We start from the raw sequence: 19030 nt of genomic DNA, 5'->3' as shown, positions 1-19030 counted from the left end.
TGCCTTGTTGATATGCAAATGCCTTTTTGTGAATTGCACTGTCCTTTTTGACCAGTTTTTGTTGTCAGATTCTATATCATGACAGAAATATTTGTTTTCTTTTAGAACCTGGATGATTAATTTTATTAATATCTATATCTATTTGAATTTGATGTACAGTCCAACTGGAAATCAATTTTTTATAATTTGACCCCATTTCCTTTCATGTTTCTTGCACAGTAGTATAATTTATGCAGACCAATTGCAGGTGGTAATACATCTTCAATTTATGATTTGATTCTTATAGAGTAGATACAACAAGAGTGGAGTTCACCATTCCTTTGAGGGAGAATTGGTCACTTCCATTTTTTGCATTGCAAATAATGGCAATTACATATTACCTCAGACCACAGCTTAAACCGCTTCAGCAAGTGAGTATAGAAATATATTATTGTAAAATGGGTGAAACTTACTCAATCTGAAGTAATGTATTGTTGTTGTAGTAAAGCTGCTAATCTAATATATAGGACCCAATGAAAATTGAGGTTAAAATAGCAGGGCAACTTCTGAGCAACACAGCTATAAAGTGAATTCTTCTTGACATTAAACAATGAATCTAAGTAGAATATGCTGGGGTTGTTATTTCATCTCTTATAACACCAGAGTGTAGTTTGCTTGTTACTAAAATCTTTGCTGAATTGTGGAATGTTCCAGTCAATTGCTATTTGATGGGGAATATCCTACTTAAGATTGGAGTACGTCCATGTGATTGATTCTGAGACCATGGAGTTGGGCTTTGTAATGCCCTTGACTCTTGAGGATCCAAACTGGTTCTGTACCTATTTTGAACAACATTTTGAAACCAAACACGGTTTGGGTGACCAGTTTGTGCATAATTCAATTCAATCCACAAGGGTGATCATCCAATTGTCTCTTGCCTTAATTCTCCATCCCAGTACCATTCTGAACTCTGTCTTTGGCTTCCTATACCATTCCAGTGAAAGTCAACGTAAGCTTATGGAACAATGGAACTTCTAAGTAGATGTCATAGCCTTTTGGACTCAACACTGAATTCAACAATTACTGATATTTAGCCAGTCTAACCTTGTACCTCAAGTTTCCAGAATTCAGTCTTTTTTTTCTGTCATCTCATCTGGTAATTTCACATTCCTTTTGTTGTTTACTAATTTCATCTCCCCAAATATATCTTTAATTATCAAGTGGGCCTCGCCACTTGTGTCATTCACTTCTCTTGGTTTCCACCCTATCACAAACCTCTTTTATTTCCTTTGCCTCCACTCGCCCCTTCCAAACTTCTCTGCAGTTTAAAATGTTTTATCTCTATTTTTCCCAAAAGTCATTGGCTTAAATGTCAGCTGTTCCTTTTTGTACAGATACTGTCTGATCTATTGAATTTCCAGCATATTCTGTTTTTATGTAAGATTCTGAGGGGCTTGATGAGGTAGATACTGAGAGGATGTTTCCTCTGATGGGGGCATTGTCATTTAATAAAAATAAATTGAAAAGGAACTTCTTCATCAAGAGGGCTATAAGTCTTTGGAATTTTCCACCCTAGAGAGTTGGGAAGACTGAGTCATTAAGTATATTCAAGAAATGGATTTTTTCTTGACTTTGAGTTACCAGGAATGGACTTTAAGTTGAGGCCAAAATCATATTAGCCATGATTCTAGGGGAGTGGGCTCGAGGAACCAAAATGATCTAGCAGATTGTAGCATTTTGGATGTGTTAATTAACATATTTAAGCATTTTAAAGTGAATTTTCAATATGCGAGTAGTATTTCATTTTAATAGTTTTAACTTGTGGCACAGCTGCAAGTATATTGGCTTTATAGTTCATCTTAAGATCTATTCTGTGTAATGATGTCTCCAAGATAGAACAATAAGTATTGAAGTAGTCTGTAATATTATTTAATTGTGCATGTATAGCCTACTGCTGTTCTCAGACAATGAGAACTGTGTGTAGGCATATTTAACATATAATGCATTCAGGTTATCAGAATCTTTCTCATTATATGGCAGCTTGATCAATGAAGAGAACAGAATCACTTAATGAATGTTACACTGCCGCAGACGTTAAAAGCAGATTTATTTCCTGGTTTATGTCTTATAATTAACTTATTTTTTTTCTTCTAACTTAAGCGGCTGTCACTCACTTTGATCATGGCTTCAACATTTCTTTTCTGCGTTACCTGGCAGTTTAACCAGTTTATCTTATTAATTCAAGCTGTGGCTCTCTTTTCATTGGATTGCTTGGATATGGTGCCAGCATCTAAGGTAATGTGACATTGTTACCGCATACAGGTGTGAGTTGACATGGAAATGCAACACATAATGGTCTATGAAATATAATATGATCTCACTAATTTGTCAGGTCATTAGTCTAAGATGATCTATTTGGGATGATGAGTGGTGGTGAATCCTACAATACTGATTTCAGGGTGTTACCACAGTCAGACAGAGATTCTTGCATAGTGTGTGGAAATTAAAAGATGATAGACATGGATTAGTTTTTCAAAGGGGATTGGGAAGACTGACCAAGTACAGTAAACCCTTACTTTGGAGATACAAGAGACTGTGGATGCTGGAATCTGAAGCAAAAAACTTAAAAGGGATTTACTAAAAATGTTACATTATTTATGTTTATATTTATAGTTGATGTTTTGGGTTCAGACCCTTCATCTAGACTGGACAGTGCCCAAATGAAGGGTCTCAACCCAAAATGTCGACTGCCCATTTCCCTCCACGGATGTTGCCTGACCTGCTGAGTTCCTCCAAAATCTTAACTTTCATGTTCCAGAAACTGCTGCTAATGCAGAAAACCAAGAATACATTTTCTAAGGAAGCATGGAAGTCAAACAATGGGTAAATACGGTATGTATATGAAGTGTAATAAATAATGTAACATTTTTAGTAAATCCCTTACTATGTATTAATAAGGTAACCACTGCGATCATGAACTCCATACTGCTTCAGAGGGAACCACCAGCTACCAGCTGCAGTGGATGATGGGAAACATAAAAGTCATTCATTGAACCTCCATTATTGCTCGTTGGAAGAGTACAGGTTCCCAACAAGGTTTATTTTAAATTTTAAATAGCCTTTTTATTTGGAAAAGAGAACTAGAGGTAACCAACACTGATTAGCTGAAGTACGGTATACTGTTTTCATTTTTAAAATTCAGTTTGACTGTTGCCTAGAGTCAGTGTTAATTATCGTTAATTGCTGTGATGTCCTTGGAGTTTCCTTTGAAGGGAGCACATTTAAAATATTGTCATTTAAAATCATTATGTGGAATCTTAAAGGTTTGAGTGATTTGCATTAGTTTTTGCAATTGACAAATAATCAAAAAGATGATTTTGTTTGAGTAGTGACTGCTTTGTTTATTTTCTGTGTTTTATTTTCAGTTGGCTTCATTGGTATGGCTTTTCTTTTGTTGCAGGTTACATCACTACACCTCATACATGTTGTTTCTTTGCTTCTGGTCTGGATCCTACAATTTAACAATTCTATGCTTCTGGGGTCACTGGTTCTGAGTTTCATCCTGGCTGCTTTAGTAGTACAGTACTTTCAGGTAATAATAGAATGTTCTTTATCTTTCAAAATAATTGTAATGCAAACAATGCCTTGTATAATTCTGTAAATGTCAATTGGAAGATAAAGTAAATTGTGAAGAGTTTAGTGGGTGAAATCATTTAATGCTCAAAATTGCCATGGGGATCTTCGTACCTGGTTAATTTGCACAACTTCTTTATATCACAGACAATTTAGTAAATAGGTACCAGCTGTTTTTTAAATAATTATTGTGTGCAGTCAGCTCCTCCTGACACTTTTCTTGGCTGCACACGTAAAGCCTGATATCATGAATGTTAATGCAACAAAATAACAGCCTGTACTACTCAAAGTGAGTTGCATTTGGGTGACAAGAAGTTTCACTCTAGTTTGTGGTAATTTGAGCAATGAATGAATGACTATAGAATGAAAAACTTAACATTTGCCATTTCTCCATCTTTTTATAGAGGAATTTAAAATCTGGCATGTTTGCTGCAAGAGTTGTGAAACTACTACTGCATCTAATTTTTGTATTCAGCTTAACAGTCCTAACAAATAATATCATCAAGGTATGTAAATGGAGTTACTGACATTCTTCTTTCATGAAACTTTGATGAAGCCCTCTAAAATGAGTTGCCCACAGGTGAAGTTAATTCTTTCTGATAACGTTAAAGAATGTGTCTGCTCTTTTATTTTGACCTACATTAAAAGATGTGACAGTAAACAGATAATGGCAATATTTATAGCATTATTACATAGTTTATAACAAATATGTATCCATTTAGGGCACAACAACCCAGCAAGAAAAGTGGTAAAGCCATGGCTACAGAGAGGCTAAACATAATGTTAGATCAAATGAAAAGCAAGAGCCCTGATGATTATGAAGATTTAAAAATTCAGTAAAGGACCAAGAAATTGACAAGGAAGAAGAAAGTAATCTTCCCAGGAATTTACAAACAAACTAAAAGCTTCTATAGATATGTAGGAAAAATTAGCAAAAGTTAATGTAGGTCCCAATTAGACTGAGGCAGGAGGAATTATACTAAACAATTAGGAAATGGTAGAGTTTGTTTGTCAGAAATTGTTTGTTTTTATTGAAGAATACACAGAAAATGTTACAGAAGTACTGGAGAACAATAGGTCTAGAGTAAATGAAGAGCTGAAAAGAATTATCATTAACAAAAAACTTAGTATTGGAGAAATTATAGGACCTCCTGAAGTTTTGAAAGAGGTGGCAATGGAGATTGAAGTGCTAGTTGTCATCTTTCCAAATTCCATGGATTCCAGAATAGTTCCCACAATTTGAAAAGGAACAAATGTAACCCTACTATTTAAGAAAAGAGAGAGGGGAAAAATGGATAACTACAGACCTGTTAGCCTGAAGTCAGTAGTCGGTAATAGAATATATTAATTAAGTGATATCATGGCACTTTGGAAATAATAATAGGATTGGGCAGAGTAAGTAATAATTTAGAAAAGGAATTGACAGATCTCTTAATTAAATATGTAACTTTCAAAATAGATATGGGTGAACTAGTTTATTTGGATTTTCAGAAGGCCTTTGATAAGATACCACAATGATGTGGATTGAAGATTGGTTAACAGACAAAAAATAGAGACTAGGAATAAATGGTATATTATTAAGCTGAGGCGAGTGGCCCGTCGCAAGAGCCGATTGGTATCAATGATTTGGCTGAGGGACCCAAGTTTAAAATATTCAGATTTGCTGATGATACAAAGTTGGGTAGCGCTGTGGGTTGTGAGGAGCATGCAGGGAGGCTTCAGTGAGGTATAGATAAGTTAAGTGAATGGGCAAGGGCGAAGCAGATGGAATATAATGGGGGGGGGGGAATTGTTTGTTTACTTTGGAACAAAAAATGGGAAAGCAAAATATTTTTTTAAAAGGTGAGAGATTACAGGGTGTTGATATTCAGAGGAACCTGGTTGATTTTCTACATAAATCACTGAAAGTTGACATTCTGGTTCAGTATGTGATTGGGAAGGCAAGCTGTATGTTGGCCTTCATTTCAAAAGGATTTGACACAGTGAGAAATTACATCTTCAATTATATATGGAGACGCAAAAAATTCTGCAGATGCTGGGATCTGGAGCAATACACAAAAAGTACTGGAGGAACTCAACGGGTCAGGCAGCATCTATGGATGAAAATAAACAGTCGATGTTTTGGGCCAAGACCCTTCATCAGGATTGGAAAGGAAGAGGGCAGAAGCCAGAATAAGAAGATAGGGGGAGGAGCACATGCAGGCAGGTAATGGGTGAGTTCAGGTGATAGGCGAGTCCAGGTGAGAAGGGGAAGGTAAGTGGGTGGGGGCAGGGAGAAGATGTAATAAGCTGAGAAGTGATAGATAGAAGAGGCAAAGGGCTGAAGAGGAAGGAATCCGGTAGGAGAGGGCAGTGGACCACGGAATAAAGGATGGAAGTAGAGAGGAGATAGGCAGGAATAAGGGAAGACAAAGGAGTTGGGAGGAAGAAAGGGTGGGAAGTTAGAGAAATCGACGCTGAGGCCATCAGGTTGGAGACTCCCAAGGCAGAATATGAGGTGTTGTTCCTTTACCCTGCGTCTGGCCTCAATGTGGTAGTAGAGGAGGCCATGGATAGACATGTCAGTATGGGAGTGGGATGTGGAATTGAAGTGGGTGGCCACTGGGAGATCCTGGCTGTTGCGGCAGATGGAGCGAAGGCGCTCAACAAAGCGGTCACCCAATCTGCATCAGGTCTCACCAATGCACGGGAGGCCACACCGAGAACACCGGTTGCAATAAATGACACCCTCTGCCCTGTTGAGACAGCACATGGAATATCATCTACAGGTCTGCTCTCCCTTCCTAAAGGGGAAATACTTTAATAAATGGAGTGCATCAAAGCTTCACCAGTTTGAATCTGGGATGGTGGACTTGTTCTGTGAAGAGAGATTAAGCAGAATAGACCTATACTCTCCTTTCATAAGAATGAGAAGTGATGTCAGTGAGGCACAAATACAGGGCTTGACAGGATTGATGCAGGAATAATGTGTCTTCTGCCTGGGAACCAGTGGTCAATTCAAAAGATGAGGTGTCAGCCTTCAGGACTGACCTGACAGGAGATGACACTTCTTCAGCTGGAGGATAGTGAATTTTTGTAATTCTCTATTCAAGTGACTTGTGGAGGTTTGTTCCTCAGTTTATTCAAGACAAATATGGAGAGATTTTGGGGTATTAAAATAGAATCGATATATATGGGGTCAGTTCAGGAAGGTTTGTTGTAAAGTGGAACAAGGCGCTGAATGAGTTAATCCTGCTATTTTTTTTCTAACTGGCCAGTAATGAGAGCCCTCATCACTGTTTAGTAGATGTGCTCTGAAGAAATAATTGATGGAGAGTGCATTAGCAAATATCAGTACTGTTTGTTTGAATATATTTGCAGGGGAAAAGAATGTTGACAGGAGCTTTGTGCAAATTAGTTTCTACCGATCAATAATATGCAACAGGATTACACAATTTCAAAAACAAATATAGTTTTAGCCAGCACAAAAAGTTGCTGATTTCATTATTCTTCCTCTTTTCATTCTTAATGGCGTCCACATATATTGTATTTTGTGAGATTTTGGAGTTAACTTATGAGTGACTATTAACTAAAACACTAGTAAATAGAAACTATTTAACAGCAGAATTATACATTTCTATTTGGATCTCATCATTGTGTTCCTTTTTGTGGCAGAAAATTTTAGGACTAGAATCCGATGAACATATTTTTAAATTCCTTAAAGCAAAGTTTGGATTTGGGGCAACGAGGTAAAATCTTAATGTTTTTTTAATCACAAAACTAAATGCTTGTTGCATGGAAGAAATAGCTGTCCATAGGACTTCCCAGTATATAACATTTCATGGGTTGTGCAGATACTGGCTGAAAATAAGTGGGCCCAGAATTTCCAGATGTTGGTGAGCCACCCATGCTTGCTGATGACTTACCGATTGTGTCTGCACTTACTAAAACCTTTTGTGTGCAACAAATTCATCTGCATAGGGCCATCCATTCATGATTCTGAGCCCTGCACTCAAATGTGGCTGGAAAATCTTGAAAGCCAACTAAGCCATCCCTCTGGCCTGGCTGAGTGTCGGATATTGACATGGAAAGTTTTTGAATGTTGTTGACGTTCAAAAATATTTAGAAGCATTCAAAAATGATTAAAAATTCTTGCATTAACATTTTTTAAATATTCAAAAAATTTAAAAATATAAAACACAAACAATTAAAGATATATTAATCACATTACTGTACTTTAGTCCTTCCCAATATTTCCTCTCCATTGAAATCAGTATGTATGCCTTTCCTACATCAGATCCAATCCAGTGTGGGTTCTACAGACTGACTCTTTAGCATTTGTATCAGAAGCCATAGGAGTCAGTGAGAAGAGTCTACTCAAAATGACAATGGTGAACTGCTGTCAGAAGGTTTGGGACTTCTACTGTTGTGGATGAACATGCAGAAATCTCAAACTTGTTGACCCTTGTAGTGAGAATCAACAAGGAACCGCTGGCATTTTTCAGGAGAATCCAGGGGAGTTGTGGTTGTCTGCCCTCCCACACTTGACCATCATATCTGAATGAGAACAATTTTCTTCAATTTGCTTGTAATCACAAAATCATTTCAGACCAGGAAGAGGCCTTTCAACTCCATGTGCTCTCTATAGAGCAATTCAGTGAGTCTTCACTGTTTCCCTGTTGCCCTGCAATATTTTTTTCCAATTCTCTTTGAAAGCTCTGATTGATTCTGTTTCTTCCACCCTTACAAACACTTCATCTAAGATCATAACTACTCTCTGCGATGGGGAAATATTCCTCGCATCCTCTCTCCTGCTTCTGTCCCATCACTTTGAATCTATGTTCTTTGGCGCTTCAGTCATCTGCTAATAGGAATTTCTCTTGTTTAAACCAGTCATGGTGTAGTACCCACCTATCAGAACTTCGGTGTTCCAAGGAGAACTTCTTCATTCTAACTTGTGTAGCTGAAATCTCTGGAATCATTCTAATTAATTTCTTTGCACCAACTCTGAACTTCTCACATTCTTCTTAAAGTAGGATAGTGGATGAAATTCTTTAGTTGTGGCTTAATCAGTGTTTTATAAAGTTTCAAATTAGCCTCCCTCCTTTGGTACCCAGAATCCCATATACTTTACCAACTATTTTCTCAACATGTTCTGCCAAGATTTGTGCATGCATACACCCAGGCCTTTTGCACTACAAGTCCTTCAAAATTGTGCCATTTAGTCTGTATTTTCAACCTTGTTCTTTTTCCCCAAATATATCACTTTACTCTGCATTAAGTTGCCTGCAAGTGCTGACTTGCTATTTTTACTATCCTTCTCACTGTATACAATTCTTTCAAATTTGGTGGAGAGAGAGATATATATATATATAATATATGTGTGTGTGTGCGCAACACACACACACCTCCCCCCCTTTGGGGACACCAACATCCAGCAAGCTCCTATGGCAAGATAAAATTATAGAATCCCACAGCAGAGCAACAGTGCATTTGGACTACCATTACCTGCATTGTACATGGAAAGAGTCATTGCATATCATTCCCATAGCCATCTCTTTCCTAATAACCTGGCAAGTAATCCTCATATATAACATGTCTAATTGGTTTTTAAGCATCTCTATCCACCACCCTTTGCTGTTACTTGGAAAGCACTTAACTGCAAACTTCCATTTGAAGAAGTAGCATCTCATTTCCCCTCTAGTGCCAAGTGTGCAGCCTCTGCTTGCCAACCCTAATGCCGGTGGAAATAGTTTATTACTACTTTATCAAAGCAGCTCATAGTTTTGACCTTAAAGGTCTCTAAATTTAGAAGAACAATCTCAGCTTCTCTAATGATTCCACATACCTGAACACCTTCACTCCAGTTATTCCTATTAAATGTCGTCTTTATCCCCTTGTACTGAGGATGGGGCTGGCATTTGGCAGCAGTTTGACAATGATCTGTTGCAAAGGGTAATTTCGGACTTATCACCGTGGTGAAGTTGTGAGCATGGACAGCTCACCATTGGCAGGAAATTCTGGGCTAATGTGTACTTTGTTTTAATAATCCTACATGTGAAAATAATTCAAACATTTTCTTAAATGTTATTCTCATGTTGACCTTAAATTAATATTCCCGTTACTCATTTACCACTCAACAAAATTATCTCTCACTCACCATAAAACTTAATTTTGATAAATGCTATCATATTATCTTTTAATTCTGTTAATTTATGTTTTTTTCAGCCTTTTATTCCTAATTGCAACATGAATCCTTTGTAGCATTCTACTGCCTTCTATATGCCTCTATACCTCCTTCCAAATTAGAATACTTGTAAACTACTCTCTATACTCCAAGCATAGTTAAGTCATTGTTACATGCAACCTTGCTTTGCATTGCTGACGGAGGGTAGAGGAGTACTTTGGTGAGGTCAAGGGAGTAAAGCTGTTGAGAATGGAGGACAGAGGACCAGAGGAAAAGGGAGGGGTTGCTCTTCAGTGTAGGGAAGGAAATAGGACCAAGCACAGAATGAGAGGAGGGATGGGGCGTAAGGGTTGGAGGGAAGGTCAGGGGTTGAAGGGTCACTGAAGGAAAAGAAATAGATACTGGGAGGACCTAGAGTGAAAAGAGCTAGGGGAGGGTATGTGGGGACAGTCATGGGGAAGAGGCAGTAAGCAAAGGCATCCCTGCCAGAGCCCACCTATGAGTGTGTATTAATGCCCAGGCAACGGAGATTGCCGCTGAAAGAAGACCTTGCTCTGTCAAGTTGACGTGGTAGCTAGTCTGTTATTGTTACCACATATTTAAAGAAATAGAGCTCGAGTGACTTCCGCACCTTAATGTGAATTTCAGGACATGAACATCAGGACTCTTGTGAACAACCCCAACAGGACAGATCTGAACATCATTCAGCTACAATGGTCCAGGAATTCAGATATTTTGATGCTGATGTCATTACCCTGAGAGAGACATGACAGGCAGGAGCTGGCCAGCCCAAAGAACAAAACAAGGGGTACACCTTATGGAAGGCCAAACTGGTAGGGAAATACTGTCTTCATGGAAAAAGCTTTGCCATTGAGAGTGAGCTAATCTGGCATCTCGGTAACTTCCCCTGTGGGATAGGTGAACATCTCTTGACTTTCCAGCTCACTCTGCCGTTGAGCCAGTTATTGCTGCATTTGCCTTTGGAAGCTATAGATGTGGCCAAAGAAGACTTCTACTCTGACCTTGGAGAAAACCCTGGCCCACATCTAGAGACAGACAGACTGATCCTTCTGGATGACTTCAATGCCAGGACAAAAGAGATGCAATCCTCTGGCAAGGCATATTTGACAAGGTTGGGAAAGTTAATTCCACTGGTGCCTTCCTCCTGACAGAATGTTTGGAGGACAGTCCTGTCATAACCAACACCCTGTTTTGCCAGGTAGATAAGCACACAATCTCATGATAATACTCTTACACCAGACACTAGTCAGCATGACCTAAAAATAATTGTGGCAACAAAAGCATTGCCTCCAGAAAGTCAATGTTGAAGGCCCCCAATTAAAAGCCCTACTTAGACAGTTGCTCATGAGAACCTGATGATTCTCAAGGAACAGAAGCCACAGAATGTCCACAGTGTCGACTGTGCTGAAGTCCATCATAATTCACACTTGTGAAAAGACTCTTGGCTTCCTTACCGGGAAACACCAGGATTGTTTTGATGAGAATGACCAGGAGATTCAGGAGCTAATTAACCTTCTTAGTTTGGAAACTCAACTATGTCTCAAGGGAAAACAGCTCTACAGGCACTTGAAGACCAAGGTCCAACAAGAAAACTGACCTAAGGGAGGATAAAATGAGTACAGGAGGTCCAGCAATTCTCTGATAACTAAATTTTTCTGTGCTGGCACGGCTGTCTATGGTCCAAGCACCCAATGGCTCACCCCACTGAGAGTCACGGAGAACGGTAGTATAGCACTGACAACTTCAAGTCAATTCATCCAATGTATGCATAAACTCAACATAAATGCCCCAAACTAACCACCCACCTGCCTGTTCCATCAAGTACCTCCTGCCTTGCCTTTGTCAGATTCTGCACCTTATCAGCCATCTCAGAACACAGAAATGCAGTAAAAGCATGTCAACCTTGATCCTGAGGGACGGCTTAAAAAAGAATGATAATGCTCAGTGCAAAATCTGTGGAATCCTATTTGACCTCTTCATGGCCTTTCTACTTTCACTGCGATCTTTTCGTATCTACGTATTTGTTAGATCACCATGTTCTTCCCGTCCATCCACAGTCCTACTCATTTGGAGAATATGTTGGCTATTTTGAACTGCTTCTTCAGTCTATCTGTGTACTTTCTTAGCCTGTCAGTGCCCTTCAGTAATTTTCTGTAGTTTTCCTTCCAGGTAAGTTGTCATACCCTTTAATTTATTGGAATCAAATGGCTTTATCAGCCACTGGAAATAGAAAAAAGGAGTCTGAGTTTAGATTCGTCCAGGATGTCTATAATCAATCTCCCATCAGTACCAAACCAGTCACTTTACCCTATAATTGGAGTACTGTGTGCAGCTCTGCCCATCAGACAAGAGGAAGGATGTGATTGCACTGTAGAGAATGCAGAGGAGAATCACTAGGATGTTGCCAGGAATGAAGTGTTTCAATTATGAGAAGAGATTGGATAGTCTGGGTTTGTTTTCCATGGAACAGAGGAGCTGATAGGTATAAAAATTTATGAGGGGTATGGACAGGATAGGTAGTAGATGCTTTCTCCATAACTGAGGTGTCTAAAAACCAGAGGGCATTGGTTTAGAGCAAGTACCACGAAGTTTAGAGGGGATCTGAGAAAAGATTTTATCACTGAGAGGGTGCTTGCTAGTGTGGGTGATGAAGGCACATACTCTCACAACATTTAAGAAATATCCAGACAAGCACTTGAATCGCCCAGATGCAGAAAGTTATGGGCTGGTAAATTGGATTAGTATCGATATGTATTTAGTCGACATGGATATGATTTGTTTCTGTGCTGTATGACTCTAGGATCCCTGCTCTTGGCTTTTTGTTCCCTGGTTGATCATGTGGATACATTGTCATTAAAAATCCTGTTCTTTTTGTCATTAAAAATCCTGTTCTTTTGTTTTCTAACAAGTCTCGAATGCAGTTTCCTCAATATCATTTACATTCCTATTACTTGTATGATCTGTGATTTCTTCTTATTCTTTCTGTCCAGAATTTAATTTAAGTGATTGCACTGTTATTTTTTTTATACATATCTGGAAGTATCTAACACATGGACTAAGTTTGCTATTATAGTATTGAACCTCCTAAGTTTAAAGTTCAACTTTGTTAAGGAGCCTCTTTTTCTCTTTGTTTAGGTTAATGAAAGGGAAGTTTGGGTATTTAAGTGTGCTGTGCATTTATAGGCGTTGGCTCTTCAGAGGTTTGGGTTCCTTTCTTGTGATATCACCAGTATTGCAATTAAACTTTAATGTTAAAACAATTTTCTATTTTGCATTCCATTGCAAATGGCTACCAGCACAATTAATTTGGCAAATTAGTTTATATTTTTACCATGGTTGTGAAGTCATAAAGTTATACAGCATGGAAACAGGCCCTTTGGCCCAACTTGTCCATGCCAAGCCAAGGTGCCTTCCTGACCTAGTCCCATTTGGCCCATATCCCTCTAAACCTTTCCTATCAATGAATCTGTCCAAATATCTTTTAAACATTGTAATTGTGAGGTATTGCTTTGCAAATTAAATGTCTATTGAAATTGAAAACTACCACATTCATTGTATGTACAGATGGAATCTCAAAATTCTAGTGAGTTTTTGGAGAAGGTTTGGCATTTAAGCTGAATGATATATTAAGTTATATTTGCTAAGATTCATTGAATCTAGTTAGTGCAGAGTGCTTAGTAATAACTCTTAATCAGCACTTGTGTGAGATTAAAGTAACCAGATAAGCATGTATAAAATGTTCTCGGCTTGAGCTTTTCAGCACCTAAATATGTTTATTTGCAATTTTTTTTTGCTTCACCTTTAGGGATTTTGATGCTAAGTTATACCTATGTGAAGAAGCCTTTGGCCTCCTGCCCCATGATACCTTCCAAAGACTTCTGCACACGTTGATTTTGCCTTCATATCTTTTAGTTTTGGTTATTACAATGATCATCGCTGTAATTGTTGCTATTCGGAATCTCAGGTATGTTTGTAATGCCAACTGTTGTTAAAATGAGGATGATCAGCAGAAGTGCTGTCCATTTTTACAATGTACCCACAATTTGATAGATTTGCATAAATTTAAATTTAGTTTTAAGTGGGTGGAATATCATGGGGACAAATAAAATTTTAGATCAAATTATAGAGTGATCATTTGCCAAATCTACTTTTGAATATTTATTATATTTTGTACCTGAGGTCAGAGCTCTTGCTTTGTATACAAATGTGGCATAATTGGCTGCTGTAATTTGTCCCCCACTCTGGTTGGTTGCAGAGGAATCAGGGGAAATTGATGGGTATGTGAGAGAGAATAGGTTACTGTGAGGAATGCTCTGAGAGCCAATATGGTCTGAATGTCCTTCTATGTTCTAAGAAAATATGAGAAATCTGAAGCATGAGAATGACAATCACATTCTTTGCAAAGTTCAAGTTTTTTAAGTATTGGGTAAAACAATTGAGTCATTTAAATGTAAAACACTACTGATGGTGGAAGTCTCAAATAAAACAAAAAATTCTGGAAATATTCAGCAAGTCAGGCAAGATCTGTGGAGAGAGAAACAGAATTAATCTGGGATAGAAGGTTATCAAATTGAAATGTTAACTCTGTTCCTCTCTCCACAGATGCTGCCTGACCTGAGCATTTCTAGCATTTTCTGTTTTATTTCAGATTATTATTTCCATTTTAAAAACCCTAGTGATGGGTGAGAGTGAACAGGTAATGCAGTAAGGTGGGAACACAGAGCAAGGACTTGGAAAATGGAAAATTGGTGAGGTTGGATCTGGGTGCAAAGAATGAAGGAAGAGGTAAGTAAAGTAGCTGACATTATCCACAAGTAATAAAACCTTTAAAATAACCAAACTAAATATAAACAACTAATGAATCTAAAACATGAGCTCAGGAACGTGCAGTGATTTATTTCTCCTGGAAGGTATGTGAATTTTGAGCAACAGATGGTGAATTGAGAAAGTAATTTTATCCTAAGTGAAACTAATTCACATTGTGCAGGTTTAAACTTGAGAATAGACAGAATCAACCTTAAACATCAGAGAGGGAAATCTGATTTTATTTTGAGAATTTGAGAGAGCATTTTTACAGATGGTTACAAGATAATAGGCAATAAAGAACAGGGACCAGCTAGGAGATAAGGAAAAGCAAGAAGAAAAGGTAAGACTGTTAGTGCCCAGACTTTCAAAAATGAACTATTTTTGGCTGTGCCCCAAGCTTTCTTCAAGGATAATGAAGGCTTTAGGAAAGACTATTAAATAAGGATCAATAGCAGAACAAACAGCAGAGATGTTCAGTTTGGAGCTTTACTGCATCTAATAAATTCACACTTACACTCCAAACTTTACTGAAAGAAAATTATGATGCATGTTTCTGAACAACTATCTAATACCAGAGGGCATGCTTTTCAGGTGATAGGGGGCAAGTTCAAAGGAGATGTGCAGGGCAAGTTTTTTTTTACACAGAGTGTTGGGTGCCTGGAATGCACTGCCTGGGGTGGTGGTAGCGACAAATATGATGGGGACATTCGAGAAGCTCTTGGGTAGGCACATGAATTTGAGGGAAATGATAGGATATGGACATTTTGTAGGCAGAAGGGCTTAGTTTAGTTGGACATATTATCACTAATGTAATTGGTTCAGCACAACATTGTGGGCTGAAGGGCCTGTTCCTGTGCTGTACTGTTCTATGTAATCTCTGTTAAATAGCACTGATCTGCTCTGAGCAACAGGTAAAAGTGTAAGAGATTTGAAATGGAGAATAAGACAATTTTTTTCACAAAAAGAATTATGAATTTTATTTCCACTACTGAGGCATAAACTGGGACAACATTCAAGATTAGGTTGAATAGACAGAGGCATAGAAAATTTGCAACCGAGAAGGAGGCCTTTCAGTTCACTGTGTCTGCAGCAGTCAAAATAAAATCCTAATCCTGCTTTCCAGTACTAGGTCTGCTGTCCTGCAGGTCACATCTCTTCAATTATGCATTTAGGGAAGATTGGGTTAGGAAAACCTTGGTAAATGGGTATGATAACAGATTAAGTGATTCATGTTTTATCATAAGGTGAAAATCAGTTTTTTTTTACTTGTACACCAGTCCTCAACAGTGAAGAGACTTATTGTGAAATTGTTTAATCGAAGAAGATTAATCAATAAATCTTCCACTCGAACCTCAGAACAAGTGCCAACCTGACCCAGTTATAGCCCATTATCACTGAATCCAAGTGATGATTTTATTTTCTGTTCTCCCATCTCCTGAGCCTTCTTAGTGGGTTTACCAATTAATTCTAATCTTGTGTTGGTAATCTGTTGACTAGCAGGAACTGATGAACACATTCTTATGTATATCTTTTGATAGCTCAAAATGCTTTGGCATTGAAAATAATGTTAATAATAGTTTGTTAACTGTATCTGAGAAAAGTACTGAGCTTCTATAAGTTGATTTTATACGGTTGTGAGTTTGACATTTATGCTTCCCCAGTCCAGAAGCACAGATCTCATACAGCTGGTGCACAAGGACACTCGGGTCTCATTGCACCTCCCCCTTTCCAAATCGATACCAGGAGTAGTGGGCTTATAAATTGCACTCTAGGGGAATGTTGGATAGATTTTTGAAACAATTTTAGATTTTTGGACCAGTCAAATAGACTGAACAGTCTTTTTCAATCCTGTGCTTCACCATTTTCCTGCACTTTTCTATTTGGTTTATTGCTGTAGTGAACTTTATTTATGGAATATTTATATTATACTACATTGTGTTCATTTATCTTTGCACTTCATGAATAGATGCTCAACAAAACTTGGACAAGAGAACAAATCTTTTGATCTTTAGTAAGAAGATATTGTCAGATTGCAATGAATTAACAATGCTTCAATATTTTGAGATCATGTTCTCAAAGTCGAGTACTTATTCATTTAAAAAAAACAATTTACCTTTTATTTATAATTTTTTTTTCTCTATAGCTGCAGTAGCTGTTCCAATCTATTCCAGAATTCGACCGTTAAAGAAGAGAACGTGATTCTGCTGAGACCAGACATGGCCTACAATCTAATACACAATGTGTTATTTGGTTTGCTGGCTTTGAGTACAATGAGGTAATCCATTGCACTACCAAAATGAATATGAACAATATTTTTGCTGAAGATTAATATAGTATTATGAACTATTAGAACATTTGTTGAGAAAATGTATTTAAGAGAATTTGTAGCTTGATCACTGAATCCAATCATAAATGCAATTCCAAATTCAAGTATAGTGCCCTAAATTCTGTAATATCAATGGTAAATTAGTCCAGTACATTTATTAAATTTCATGTGTTATTTTGTGACCATTAGATTCACTCATCCTCCACACCTGAACCTGGACATTAGTTTCTCAATTTCCTTCACTATGAAAGTCAACTTCGTTTCACTTTGCAACTACTGACTTTAATATGGCAGTCTGTCATATTATCTCCTCCCTGTCCTATTTATAATTGCGTAGTCTCATTCTTTCAGGTTTTAGTTGATATAGGGAATCTTCAAAAAATATATTTTTTTTCTTTTCTATTGCTTTTCTGTCTTAATTGGCCCTTCCCCTCTGTATCTCTTACTATCTTCAGGTTAAACATTGAACATACCTACTCTAATGTTGCCTTTACAGTCCTAGTCCTGCTACTTTCATAATCCTTCATTCTAATTACTCAGTTATCAGAATCATTTTCTCCTCATTCTGACATTCAGTTTTCACTTCCAAAATCTTGTCGTCCAAATAAAAAAAGCAACTCATGCAAGAGTAACTGTAACTAACAGACAATATTACAATAAATTATGTTTTTTATTTTTAAGCCTAAATTGCTAACACAATCTTAACATCTGATAAATAATTCTTTATTGTACCTAATTTTGAGGTAAAATTTTATATTTTGTTCATGGTGACAACCCATTACAAAATATGCTTCCATGATAAAAAGTTAAATAGATTTTAGATCTACACAGTGCAGTACAGTTCTTATAACTTATTTTTGTTTGTTCCAGAATGAAATATCTGTGGACATCCCATATGTGTATTTTTACATCAGCAGCAATTTGCAGCAATCATTTTTGGAATCTAATTCTCAAAGCAATTCGGCTTTATTCTCCTCAGTGGGTTCGTATTACGTATTACCTTGCACACATTTCTTTTAAATTATTGTTGCAAGTTTATGTGTAATGTCATTTCTTTAATGAAATGCCCTATATTATCTTTTGAATATGTTTATACCCATATTGCCCAAGTATTGTATTTTCTTGGACTTTAAGAAATACAAGGACTTTTGAGGTAAATCAGTTTTTCACAATTTGCTTCTCATGATCAATTTGTTTTTGATGCATAGGTGATATGTGGTTGGTTGCAATTTTATTATAATGTAAAATAGTAAATGTATATTTATGTTGCTTAAACAAGTAAAATTAGTTTTCTAATATTGAGCATTAAACCTAAATGATAATATACAACCATTACATTACTTGTATCTATGATTGCTGCAAAAGCATTTTAATATATTTGTATAAATATCTAGTTGACCAGAGCAATTTTGTAGTTATTTATTGGTACCTTCTTCGTTGCCTTCACATAAGAATTTGAAGTGAGCTCATTGATGAGTGACATAATTTGCGGCACAGCTTTGTTATTTAACTGAGAATCTAATTGAGGATTGAGTTTGCACAGGAACAGTGACTATGTGATTATGCAATTCATTCAAAATGATGCCATGTGCAGTGATCTTAGCAAATTATGTCCAATAGAGAAATGTATTTTAGCTGCTGGTATAATGCAAAGAATAACTGCTGCATCAAGGTTTTGATTCCATTATGTCAACACGTACGTTGTTTATAAATTAGGGAAGCTACTGTCAAGATTAATTTAAATGGTTAATATCCTTATCTTAAATTATCTTAAGTGCATATTTATGATTCCGGCTATTTGAATTTAACTAGAATTACAACATGCCACCAGGTGGCAGTGCAATCTCAGATGATTGCTTTCTTGAGTTAGATTTACAGTAGCTAAGAAATAATGCTGCAGTTGAAATAACAATTCGTCTCATGTCCTTTCCATGATGTAGATAGTGCATCTTTTTTTGGAATTTTATTATAGGTTTTAAATACAAAATCACCCATATAGCAACGGGAATAACTTGAACCTTAATGCATTTTATCCAAAATGAAATTATATATCAGAGGCTTCCAAAATGTACATAATTTAAAGACTTTTTATACATAAC

General features: G+C 37.1%; 1 protein-coding gene across 1 annotated transcript in view; it reads left to right on the top strand.

Moving 5' to 3' along the window:
• Positions 1–19030, top strand: part of dpy19l3 (dpy-19 like C-mannosyltransferase 3) — a 49658-nt gene that overhangs the window by 16180 nt on the left and 14448 nt on the right. Inside the window, 8 exon segments of the mRNA XM_052028293.1 lie at positions 287–410; positions 2140–2274; positions 3440–3571; positions 4017–4118; positions 7267–7340; positions 13605–13763; positions 16749–16880; positions 17802–17913. Of these exon segments, the coding sequence (XP_051884253.1) occupies positions 287–410; positions 2140–2274; positions 3440–3571; positions 4017–4118; positions 7267–7340; positions 13605–13763; positions 16749–16880; positions 17802–17913 (970 nt within the window).

This window comes from Pristis pectinata, chromosome 13 (assembly GCF_009764475.1).
Source record: "Pristis pectinata isolate sPriPec2 chromosome 13, sPriPec2.1.pri, whole genome shotgun sequence".
Taxonomy (NCBI): domain Eukaryota; kingdom Metazoa; phylum Chordata; class Chondrichthyes; order Rhinopristiformes; family Pristidae; genus Pristis; species Pristis pectinata.
The sequence above is the reverse complement of the archived record's forward strand: the minus strand, read 5'-3'. Positions and strand labels throughout refer to the sequence as shown.